Source organism: Bufo gargarizans, chromosome 3 (assembly GCF_014858855.1).
Source record: "Bufo gargarizans isolate SCDJY-AF-19 chromosome 3, ASM1485885v1, whole genome shotgun sequence".
NCBI lineage: Eukaryota > Metazoa > Chordata > Amphibia > Anura > Bufonidae > Bufo > Bufo gargarizans.
Genome location: NC_058082.1, coordinates 207,695,093 through 207,708,062, shown reverse-complemented (window position 1 = coordinate 207,708,062; position 12,970 = coordinate 207,695,093). Strand labels below are relative to the sequence as shown.

Sequence of the window (12,970 nt, the reverse complement as noted above, 5' to 3'; positions counted from 1 at the left end):
AAGAGCATGCCCAGAAGGATTCAGGCAGTGTTGAAAGCTAAAGGTGGGTTTACAAAATACTAACAAAATAATAAAAATTAATATTTAGAATTTTAGGAGCAAAACAGTAACAATGCAGTTACATGACAAGAATCTGCATAACTAATCATGTGCTAAATAGTTGCAAGTCCAATTTATGTATGAGATAGCCAAGATGATTGTCTATAAAATGATGGCAGTCTCACAATAGAAGCTGTAGTGGATGGTGAGATATGGAGCCTGAAAGTCACAAGTTCAAAACATTGTTATCCTTTTGCTCTTCAGTGTATATGATGCTGTGAGTTCCAGCCTCACCGTGGTCTTACTGCCATGTCCTCACCTCATATGACCCATGGTTGGGCTGGAATTCACTTTGATGCAGTGAGTCAGGTCAGCTGAGCAGCAGTCAGCCTGGGACATGTGCCCATCACATCGACCGTGTTTTCTGGACCAAACACGCTTGTGTGAAACTGGCCATTTGGATATATTGGAGTTTGGGGAATTCAATCATCTGACAATGGTCTACCTGCCTGTATTATCCTAACTGCGATCGGTTCTACTGTACACAGTGCTATACACTGCAGCTGTCCGTCCAGTGATGTTCTTTTCATGGAGCTAGGCCACGTGACTGCTATGGGGCTTGGGGGAAGTAAAGCTAGGCTCTCTTTCTTCTGTTACCAACATTAGAAGACATTTTTATGCAGCCACCCCTAGGGAGAGCTCAGTGCAAAGAGATTTTTACAGCTTCCATTGCAGTCAATGATAAATGTATACATTCCTATGCACTGAGCTCCCCCTAGTGGTGGCTAGTCACAGCTGTATGGGGAGATTTTTCAGTGTATACATGCCAGTTGTCTGGTGTGAATACATTGAGAAATATGGTGGTCAGAATGAGCTCCATATTTATGAAGCACCTGTTTCACTTTATTGACATAAAAGCCAAGGGTGACTTTTATTTTTATAACAATTTTTTCCTATTAAAATGTAAATTTGTCAGAAATGTGGGGGGCAAGGGTTTCAGTTTTCTCTCCACATTGCCTGGGGGCGTTTGATGCACGCATACTAGGAAACCTGGTAGGGAAAGAGAGGTCCATACTAGGTTTTGCTGTGGGGGTCATGAGAGATCTGTGTGGTCTATTCCCAAAGTGTGAACAGAGCCATGCCGGGTAAACAGGCACATGCTGAGACACCAATAGGGCTTTTAGGTTCTGAACCTTTTCCCATAGTACAGCGATGAACCAGCAGTCTTCACACCGTGAGAGGAGTGAGAGGTTCCCGCGGGTGTAGCACTAACGCCACCCTCACCACAGGCGAGCCTCACAACATTACCCATTGTGGAAAACATAGCCACGCCCTGCGCTGACGTCTTTACCAATGGTGACTGCTGGCTAACCTCCTGGCCACGCCCCCATCACTCTTTCCTTGTCAGAATCAGCCAGTCACCGCTCGGGACGGTGCGGACGCCCCGCCCCCTTCCAGGCTCAGCGTACCGGGTTGGAGGATGACTCCTCCGGCCGCTTCGCGCTTTGCTCTGCGCTGTGTGAGGAGGAGAGCGGGGCTCAGAGCTGCAGTGGCCGGGACAGGAGTGCAGTGACCGGGGCAGAGCCCGCAGTGAACGCAGCACCCAGCACCATGGCGGTGGAGGAGGAAGGGATCCGTGTCTTTCAGAGCGTCCGGATCAAGATAGGTGAGCGTTTCCCCGCTGTGCCCTGTGTGCGCTGCCTGGGACCCAGCAGCGGTGCTGACAGGCGCAGTAAGTTGCCCTCTAATGAGTGATGAGTGCATGGCACTGGATGTACCTGGGCAGTGCATGCCAGTACAAGGCGTGCCAATCTGCCTCATCAGCTGTGTGGCACTTTCTGTGCCCAGGAGCTATGTGCAGTGGCTTCCCATGTAAAGTGGCTGGCATCATGTATGTACCAGCCCGGCTGATTGATGTGCAGGGATGCCACTTGCCAGTCTTTGCTAAACCCTGTGAATATGTGGGTGATCTGGCTTTCAGTGTGCCTCTACAAGAGAGGAAAGCTGGGTCTCATGCCCAGGTCTGGGTGATTTGCCTGCTGGCAGAACCTCTCTCTGGACTGCAACAAAGCTTCCATTATTCTGTCCCAGTGGAAAATCTTTGTAAAGCAAGGTCCTCAGTGCCTGGAATACAAACTCATGGCAGATACTTGCCTGGGAGCCTCAGCTGCCACTTCTAGAAGGTACCCTGACCTATCTCAGGTGGTCACTGTGAGGAAGTGGCTTCATGGAAGGATCAGATACTTATCTATAGGTGTGGGAAAATGTTACCAAGTAAGAATGTTTTCAGAAATACTACTGAAGTGCTAATAGTGTATTTGTATCAGTTAACACTTACCAAAGTGAGCAGAAGAGAAATCTCAATATTTAGTGTGACAACCCTGTGCCTTCAACACAACTTCTTCTTCTCAACATCTCTTCTTCTAGACTTGTAGTTTTGGAAGGAACTCAGCAGGGAGGCTGTTCCAAACATCTTGGAGAAATAACCACAGATCTTCTGTAGATGTAGGCTTACTCAGATCCTTCTGTCTTTTCATGTAGTCTCAGACAGACTCTATGATGATGAGATCAGGGCTCTGTTGGAACCATATCATCACTTCTAAGACTCCTTGTTCTTCTTTACATCGGATGTTTGGACTTGTTGTCCTCTTGCAGACAGTGCTCCCTCAGGTTACAATATTAATTGGTTCCAGGATGTCCATGGTATGTCGAAACCATTATAACTTGAGTAATCAGTTCCAAAGCCCCAAAATGTCAAAGCCAAGAAAATGAAGATTTAAGAAAAAATAAGCAGATAGCCAAGACAGATAAAACATGTCCTTACATATAACAGTCAGAAATAGCTGCTAACCAACAACTAATACAGCTATTGTACCAGGGAAGTGGCCTTGATTGGTTGGATACAAGTCTGAGACATTGTATGTTGAATCTGGTTTCAACTTACGATGGGTCAGAAAAGAGCATTGTATGTTGAAAATATTGTATCCCGAGGGCATTGTAGCTTGAAGGGCCACTGTACATTTAAACTATTATGCGTATATTCTTTTCTTTTCAAGCATTGGAGGAACCGACAGCGCAGTACTTTTTATCTTATAGCCATAAACTTCCACTTTGCCCCAGTTACGGGTGCATCATACCAGACACGTACCCGTAGCAAAATGGCAAGTGTTTTTTCCTTGACACAAAACTGCGATCGGGGGCACAGCTAGAGGAAAGATTGGGGTTGTTATGGGGTCCTGGTATCTGAGGGGGAGGGGCTAAAGGTTCATCTGTGACATAATACGACAGCAGTATTGTAACTGTCAAGTGACATCTGGGGGCCCTGTTACAGATCTTCGTTGGACTGGAGGTGGATTGATATTTTGGAGATAAATGATTCTCAGAGGCAGGGTATGGTCCTAGTGTTAAGGGTACAGTAAAGTAATTGCCGGGTACCCAAACCACTCGGCCCAATGCTTGAGGCTATCTATGCCTCTGCTTCTTCAGGTTGCTAGGAAAATTTCCCTTTTTGATTGGAATTAGTTATTATTGTACTACTGCGCGCTCCTTGTCTGGTGATGGATTTTATTTTTTTTACAGTGTGTGTGTAGTGTGACATTTATTACCACAAAGCTCTGAGTCAAGATATTATTACCTTTATTTAGACTTCTGTCTACACCTATGTGTACACACCAGACATTGATGGATAAAAGAGCAGGTACAGTCAGGGTAGGTTCACACTGGAGAAGATTTTAAGGCAACTGAAGTCAGTAGATATCATGTGGTGGAACCATGTTTGTTGGGAAAGCTCCACCATATGATATCTACTTTTTTGGATTTTTAAGGTAAGCCTCAAGGCCAATGTATTGTGTGAAACCTCTCCAAAAGACCATCCCCCTAAAGCTGCTTTTACATAGTCAGTGTTTGATCAGCCAAAACCAGGAGCGGGTCCAGAACAGGTGGAAGTCTTTACGTTATTCCTTATCTCTGTGTAGCCTCCATTTTGGCTCACAATTACTGACGGAAATCACTGATCAAGCCCTGACTGTGTGAAAGTGGCCTTAGGGTACATTCACACTAGCGTTGTTCGGATCTGGAAGGCAGTTCCAGCAACGGAACTGCTTGCCGGATTCAGAAAACCGTGTGCAAACGAAAATCTTTTTTTCGGATCCGTTAGATGGATACAGTGAAATACCGGATCCGTCTCATCTGGAATAACAGATCTTGTATTTAATTTTTTCCAAAGGTCAAAAGGGAAAATAGCTCCTCCTATGTCCCGGCGGATCCGGCAATGCAGCAATTTCCGGAACACTTGGTACCGGATCAGACATTAATACATCTCTATAGAAATTAATGCCGGTAGTGAAATTAATGCCGGTAGCATTCTGCGGTATTTTGTCCTGTCAAATACCGTGCAAGCAGGGCTGCCATCAGAAATTTTGGGGCCCCTTACACAGCTCAAGGCCTGGGCCCCCCCTCCTACCCCGCCCCTTTAGAATCCATCCTGACTCCACCTCCCCTCCACCCCCAAGGACCTACCCCCAATTTCATAATTTTTTTACAACTACAAAGACAGTAAAAAGTGATAATCAGTGATTTCAGTAAGGAATTCGTTTTTGACCAAATAATATGAAGCCTGCTACCATGACAAGGTAGACTCTTTAAGCAGGACCCTCCACTAACACTAACTACACTACCTGTTCTAATCTGCCCTAGCAATCTTCCCCTGGCACATTTAAAAAAAAAAAAAAAAAAGCACAAGGTTTACTGTTACAGTGTTATGGGGGGATCTGTGGATGACGTACTGTTATGGGGGGAATCTGTGGAGGACTTACTCTTATGGGGGGAATATGTGGATGACACACTGTTATGGGGGAATCTGTGGATGACACACTGTTATGGGGGAATCTGTGGATGACACACTGTTATGGGGGAATCTGTGGATGACACTTTTATGGGGGATCTGTGGATGACACACTGTTATGGGGGGATCTGTGGATGACACACTGTTATGGGGGGATCTGTGGATGACACACTGTTATGGGGGGATCTGTGGATGACACACTGTTATGGGGGGATCTGTGGATGACACACTGTTATGGGGGGATCTGTGGATGACACACTGTTATGGGGGGATCTGTGGATGACACACTGTTATGGGGGGATCTGTGGATGACACACTGTTATGGGGGGATCTGTGGATGACACACTGTTATGGGGGGATCTGTGGATGACACACTGTTATGGGGGGATCTGTGGATGACACACTGTTTATGGGGGAATCTGTGGATGACACAATGTTATGGGGGATCTGTGGATGACATTGTTATGGGGGATCTGTGGATGACACTGTTATGGGGGAATCTGTGGATGACACACTGTTATGAGGAATCTGTGGATGACACTGTTATGGGGGATCTGTGGATGACACTGTTATGGGGGATCTGTGGATGACACACTGTTATGGGGGATCTGTGGGTGACACACTGTTATGGGGGGTCTGTGGGTGACGCACTGTTATGGGGGGGGGTCTGTGGGTGACGCACTGTTATGAGGGATCTGTGGATGACACTCAACCACTCTCAAACCCAACTGGTCAAACTTGTTAAATGGATCCCAAACACAATATGCACAATAACACCCCCCACCCCCTCCAACACTTAATTAACCCCTTCATGGCCTAAACATTTTTTTCAAAGCTGAACACAAAGCTAAATAGGGCTGGGTGGGCTGGCAAGGGAGGGGTTAAAAACAATAATGGAGGATCATGGCCCTGTTGGATAATCCAGAAAACAGCTTTGCATTTTACCCCTGAGCAAAGACCACACAACAAGTTGGACATGCAGTACTTTTAGTCCGGCGGCCTTTCGCCATGCACTGCCGTGCTGGGCCGGAGCTCCACCCCCGTCCCCATTATAGTCAATGGGGACGGAGCGGTGGTCCGGCGAAATAACGGCAGGACGGATCTGACAGGGTGAACAGCCTGTCGGATCCGTCCTGCCGCTAGTGTGAAAGTAGCCTTACAATCTCATGGCTTCTGAGCAACAGATCGCATGGTCTTCACAGTCATCTGTCACTTCTCTTATCTCTCTGCTCCTGTCCCTTAATCTTATCACTGCTGCAACAAAAGCATCAGCCTCAGTGTAAACTGTTCTAGAGTCTGAATCACGGCTCTTTTAACTCAAAGAATCGAATGAGTCTCTAAGGGCTCTTTCACATCTGCGTTCTTGTCTTCCGGCATAGAGTTCCGTCGTCGGGGCTCTATGCCGGAAGAATACTGATCAGGATTATCCTAATGCATTCTGAATGGACAGTCCGTCCTTCAGGATGCATCAGGATGTCTTCAGTTCCGGAACGGAACGTTTTTTGGCCGCAGCAAATAGCGCAGCATGCTGCGCTTTTTGCTCCGGCCAAAAATCCGGAACACTTGCCGCAAGGCCGGATTCGGAATGAATGCCCATTGAAAGGCATTTATCCGGATCCGGCCTTAAGCTGAACGTCGTTTAGGCGCATTGCCGGATGTGACGTTTAGCTTTTTCTCAATGGTTACCATGGCTGCCGGGACGCTAAAGTCCTGGCAGCCGTGGTAAAGTGTAGCGGTGAGCGGGGGAGCAGCATACTTACCGTCCGTGCGGCTCCCGGGGCGCTCCAGAGTGACGTCAGGGCGCCCCAAGCGCATGGATGACGTGATCGCATGGATCACATGATCCATGCGCATGGGGCGCTCTGACGTCATTCTGGAGCGCCCCGGGAGCCGCGCGGACTGTAAGTATACCGCTCCCCACTACTACTATGGCAACCAGGACTTTAATAGCGTCCTGGGTGCCATAGTAACACTGAAAGCATTTTGAAGACGGATCCGTCTTCAAATGCTTTCAGTACACTTGCGTTTTTCCGGATCCGGCGTGTAATTCCGGCAAGTGGAGTACACGCCGGATCCGGACAACGCAAGTGTGAAAGAGGCCTAAGTCGGATCTTTAGATTCTTTTAACCTGTGACTCATTCGATTCTTTCTCAGACTCCCTTCACTTGTGTCAGTGACTCAGACTCAGAGCTGCTAGTGCTTGCCTTGCCTCAGCTCTGATTGGTTGGTGGGCGGGGAGGGGAGGGGCTGGCAGAAGCAGCTTCCACTCTAGGATCAGATTACACTCCTCCCGAGTCCCTCCCTGCTGCCAGCGGCTCTGCTATTGTGTGCTGTGTGACTCACTGACTCAGACTGAGCGGCTTCACACGGAGCGCTCAGTCAGAGGAATCGACTCCTCTGGTTCAGTGAACTGAATCGATTGAAATGAATGATTCGTTCATGAACTGGACATCACTAGCAAGGAATGATCAAGTGCCCCCCTCTAGCGATGCAATAAAGTTCAACTCAAGTCACTGACAAATGAGAGGGGGTAAAAAAAAATAAAAAAAATAAAAAAAAAAAATAATTTTTTTTTTTTTTTTTTTTTTTTACATTGGAACTGGCCGGGCCCCCCCAGGGTCTGGGCCCCTTACTGGAGTATCGGCTGTACCCCCCTGATGGCGGCCCTGCGTACAAGGGACGGAACGGGAGACATCCTGATGCATACTGAATGGATTGCTTTCCATTCAGAATGCATTGAGACAAAACTGATGTTTTTTTTTTCCCGGTATTGAGACCCTTTACCGGATTTCAATACCGGAAAAGAATAGCGCTAGTGTGAAAGTACCCTTACGCAGACTAGATATCCTGTGACAGATTTTAACCTTGTAATATACACTCACCTAAAGAATTATTAGGAACACCATACTAATACGGTGTTGGACCCCCTTTTGCCTTCAGAACTGCCTTAATTCTACATGGCATTGATTCAACAAGGTGCTGATAGCATTCTTTAGAAATGTTGGCCCATATTGATAGGATAGCATCTTGCAGTTGATGGAGATTTGAGGGATGCACATCCAGGGCACGAAGCTCCAGTTCCACCACATCCCAAAGATGCTCTATTGGGTTGAGATCTGGTGACTGTGGGGGCCATTTTAGTACAGTGAACTCATTGTCATGTTCAAGAAACCAATTTGAAATGATTCGAGCTTTGTGACATGGTGCATTATCCTGCTGGAAGTAGCCATCAGAGGATGGGTACATGGTGGTCATGAAGGGATGGACATGGTCAGAAACAATGCTCAGGTAGCCCGTGGCATTTAAACGATGGCCAATTGGCCCTAAGGGCCCTAAAGTGTGCCCAGAAAACATCCCCCACACCATTACACCACCACCAGCCTGCACAGTGGTAACAAGGCATAATGGATACATGTTCTCATTCTGTTTACGCCAAATTCGGACTCGACCATTTGAATGTCTCAACAGAAATCGAGACTCATCAGACCAGGCAACATTTTTCCAGTCTTCAACAGTCCAATTCTGGTGAGCTCGTGCAAATTGTAGCCTCTTTTTCCTATTTGTAGTGGAGATGAATGGTACCCGGTGGGGTCTTCTGCTGTTGTAGCCCACCTATCTTTCCCATTCTGACATTCAGTTTGGAGTTCAGGAGATTGTCTTGACCAGGACCACAACCCTACATGCATTGAAGCAACTGCCATGTGATTGGTTGACTAGATAATCGCATTAATGAGAAATAGAACAGGTGTTCCTAATAATTCTTTAGGTGAGTGTGTGTGTGTGTGTGTGTGTGTGTGTATATATATATATATATATATATATATATATATATATATATATATATATATATATATATATATATATATATATATATATTTCTCATCATCTTTGAGAAGACCATTCCCCTAGAACAGGGGTAGGCAACCTCCGGCTCCCAGCTGTTGTGAAACTACAATTCCCAGCATGCTCCATTCATTTCTATGAGAGTTCTTAGAAGAGCAGAGCAAGTATGCATACTGGGAGTTGTAGTTTCACAACAGCTGGGAGCCGGAGGTTGCCTACCCCTGCCCTAGAAGAACACTTTATGATGGAGCTTTGGGTGGTTGTCTCACAGAGCTTTCACAGTGTATCTAATATGTGCCTTTACATTCATAGATATTTTTCACCATATATATCAGTTAGAGGTTTTCCCGTGTGTTGAAGGAAACCAACAGTTTGGTTGTGGTTTTCTATCAAGTGTCAGATCAGAGAATTTTTTTTCACTTAAAGGTGGAGTCCTGCTTGACTTGATATTTTTTCCACCATACATACGCACAAGTCAGGCTCTGGTCACCTCACCTTAAGTCTTTTGTAGTTGCAAATGTGTTTAATGCAAAAAAAAATAGTGAATGTAAATGTACGGTATGCATTCTTAAATATTGGGGGATATTTATTAAAATTGATGCAAAGGAAAATTAACCAGTTATCCATAGCAAGCAATCAGATTACAACTTTCATTTAAAGCTACCCTCTTGGTTCAATAAAAAAAATTCACATTAAAGAGAATCTGTCACCATGATTCTGGACTACAGCAGAGGTCCCCAACCTTTTCTATATTGTGAGCCCCATTCAGCTTTCAGTGATGGTCGGGAGCAACAGGCAGTTCAAAAATAGAGAGAAATTTTGAATGTGGAGAAGCAAACAACATGAAATTGCAAACATTTGCTGATAAATATTTTATTGTGAACTTTTACACTTGTATTATACCATCCAAAATGGCACTGTCTGGTGGTAAATCCAGGATTGGTCTGCAACAATGTCAATTGCCAGTACGTATGGTCATAACTTGTGGGACTCATGGCGAGCCACACAGCAAGGGGTCGCGATCCACATGTGGCTCCTGAGCCACTGGTTGGGGACCACTGATCTACTGTAATTCATGAGTGCTACTACAGATAAGGAGTCCAGATCACTACTACTGTGCCATGCTAACAAAACGAATAGGACTCCTGTGCGCATGCACAGCAGTCCTGACTATTTATTTCAGTGTATAGCGAAGAAGGACCGGCACTCACTTTTTTTGATAATATGAAGAGACGTTTATTCAGACGTCTCTTCATGTCATCAAGAAAGTTAGTGCCGGTCCTTCTTCGCTATATACTAGTGGGCAGCCTTCCCTGGACACGTGCACCACTTGCAAGCCGCAGTGCCGACCCATCTTCAATATTTATTTCAGTGCTGACACAGATAAAATCTGGAGATCTGGGCTCCTTCTGTGTAGTACTGTACTTATGTATTACAGCAGGTAATAGTCCAAGATCTTGATGTCAGATTCCCTGAGGACTATCTGCACATGTTGCAGATTCCGCTAGTTTTTCCACGTGGATTTTTGTGCAGAAAAAACACAGCATAGTACAGTACCAGCAAAGTGTATGAGATTAGACAAATCTTATGGACACTTTGCTTTTTCGTTCCTTGTGGAAATTGACCTGCTGTTCAGATTTTGAAATCCGCAGTATGTCAATTCTTTGTGCTGTACTTTTGTGTGGATTTCATCCTTTTCAATGTAAAGGTGAGATCTGCGGAAAATCCACACCAACTATGCACCAAAAAAACCGCATGTAACACATGAAGTGCTGATTTGGGGCAGGAATCCGCATAGAAATTTGTGTGGCATTTCTGCAAGACCGTCCACACCCGTGTTCAGGTAGTGTAACTGGGGAATGAACAGAACACTTACCTGCTGACCTTCGTCACATATTTTTAGCTGTAGATCAGTCAGTTCCCATGTTCCTCTTCTGCCATCCAAGATGGTCGCACTTCTTCTCAGACTGCCTGATGCATACTGTGTGTTTGGTAGCCCAAGACACTTCCTGCTGTCCCTGGATTGGCCATCACTGCTCACATGAACAGGGCTAGGCGATCCAAGAGGCCTGGACAAGGAAGAGTCATGGCCCACCAACATCAGGTCTGAGAAGTGGTGTGGCCATGTTGGATGACACAAGAGGAGCCCAGGAATTAGGTGATCTGCAGATGAATAGATGAAAAGGAGGACACCAGGTAAGTGTTCGGTCTCCCTTCCCCCCCCCAGTTCATATGAATTTTTATCTTTAAAAAAGGCATCTGAAAAAAGAAAGCTGAACTCTAATTGGTTGCTATAGGCAATGCCTCCACTTTTTGTTTTGATAACTTTCTGTAATTTTATATTTCCACACAGACACAATAGTTCCTTTCTGCTGCCAGTTATTGGCACCAGCACCCAAAACGAAGTGAGACATTGCTATATGTAGTGTTATGTCAAGTTCCTTACCTGCCATTATGTCATGTATTCATTTAGATTTATGTACTGTAAGTGTTCACGTGATGCTTCAACCATCTAGCTTTCTTTTAAAGGGCACCTGCCAGCAGATTTGTACCTATGAAACTGGCTGACCCTGCGCTTGGCAGCTGAAGGCCTATGTGTTGTCCTATCTTCAGATGTGCCTTGCTGTGAAAAATGAGCCTCTAGGAGCAATGGGGGTGTTGCGGTTACGCCTGGAGGCTCTGCTCTCTCTGTAACTGCCGTGCCCTCTCCACTCTGACAGAGTAACAGCCCTGTTGCTCCTCTCCCATCAGTACATGGCGCAAGGAGCGTCACGGCAAGCACTGCCACCATGACTATTACTACCATCATTTCTACTCTCGTCTTCCTCTTTTGTGCTCCCGGGCTCACTGCATTAGGCCATTTTCAGACAAGCATATGCGGTCTGTGAAACATGGTCTATGTGATGGCTACATTTCCCGCACTAACAGTGGTTTGGCTGAACTGTATTGACTGCATAATAGTGATTTATGATGCCATGAGCTCTAGCCCGACCTAGGGTCTACCGTCTCGTACTCACAGCATCATTTGACCTTTTCCATGTGTCTGGGTTTCACTCCTGGTTTTGGCTAGGGAACTGGCCCGAGAATGAGATTGCGGTAAAGAGAACAATGAACAGCCCTGACTCACACAATTGGTTATGCAAAACGACTATGGGTCCATTCACACGTCCGTAGAATGGGTCCGGATCCTTTCCGCAATTATGCGGAATGGGTGCGGACCCATTCATTTTCAATGGGGCCGGAAGAGATGCGGACAGCGCACAGTGTGCTGTCCGCATCCGCATTTCCGGAGCACAGCCCCGAACTTCCAGTCCGCAGCTCCGGAAAAAAATAGAACGTGTCCTATTCTTGTCCCCATCTGCGGACAAGAATAGACATTTCTATTGGGGTGCCGTCCTGGTGTTTTGCGGATCCACTACAGACGTGTGAATGGACCCTATAAGGTTGCTGGACTTGTAGGTTGTACTGTAGTGCATGCAGTCAGTTTAAAGATCATCTCTGCACTCCTAATCAGAATTTTTCGAAAATAATCTTCTTGTGTTGTTGGATTGGCTGGCCCCTAGCCATCGGTAGTCATTTAATCTTTTATGGCTTACGTGTTTCACGTGCATTCCTGATTACATAGTATGAATGTACCTACTAGTTAGCTATAGTATGCAAAACAGAGATGAACTGGGAAAAAAACTGAAAGTGGTCCTATGTTGTAGACAGGTCGAAATTGAAAGAATGTAGGGTCAACACAAGTAGACAGGGCCAGCAATACCATATTATGGCACATTATACCACCCCAACAGCCAAATACCACAGTGTTTCACAAAATACCTCCCCAGTAGATGTCCTTGTGTGGTGACCAGCTTCAGTTCCACGTCTGTTCTCTCCCTCCATTTGACTAGGGATAGCAATATAGTTCAATTCAAGAGTCAGGAGGAGAGAGCATCAGATCATTACTTATCTGGATGGTGGCTACAATCGGATTTCAGCTTCTATTCATTTAAACTAGATCTGAAAATGAAAGCAATGATCAGGGCCCCTGAGTCCCCAATAAAGCAACCAATCAGAGCCCATATTTACTTTTCTAAACTGAAAGGGGGTGTCCGTCAGGATAACATTTGGCATATAAGGGGAAGAATGAAAAAATAAATAAAGCAGCATTACTTTTCTCACCAATCCACTGTCATTCTGTGACCAGGTCCCTGCTGGTCTCAGTTTACTGGTCCCGTCTCGACATACAGGAAACGGCATGAA

The 12,970-nt window shown here is 45.8% G+C and overlaps 1 protein-coding gene across 1 annotated transcript in view; it reads left to right on the top strand.

Annotated features, from left to right (window-relative positions):
- Positions 1-1,523: 1,523 nt before the first annotated feature.
- Positions 1,524-12,970, top strand: part of RASA3 (RAS p21 protein activator 3) — a 228,394-nt gene continuing 216,947 nt past the window's right edge. Inside the window, exon 1 of the mRNA XM_044286304.1 lies at positions 1,524-1,705. Coding sequence (XP_044142239.1) covers positions 1,651-1,705 — 55 coding nt within the window. The 5' untranslated portion in view covers positions 1,524-1,650. The remainder of the gene's footprint in view (positions 1,706-12,970) is intronic.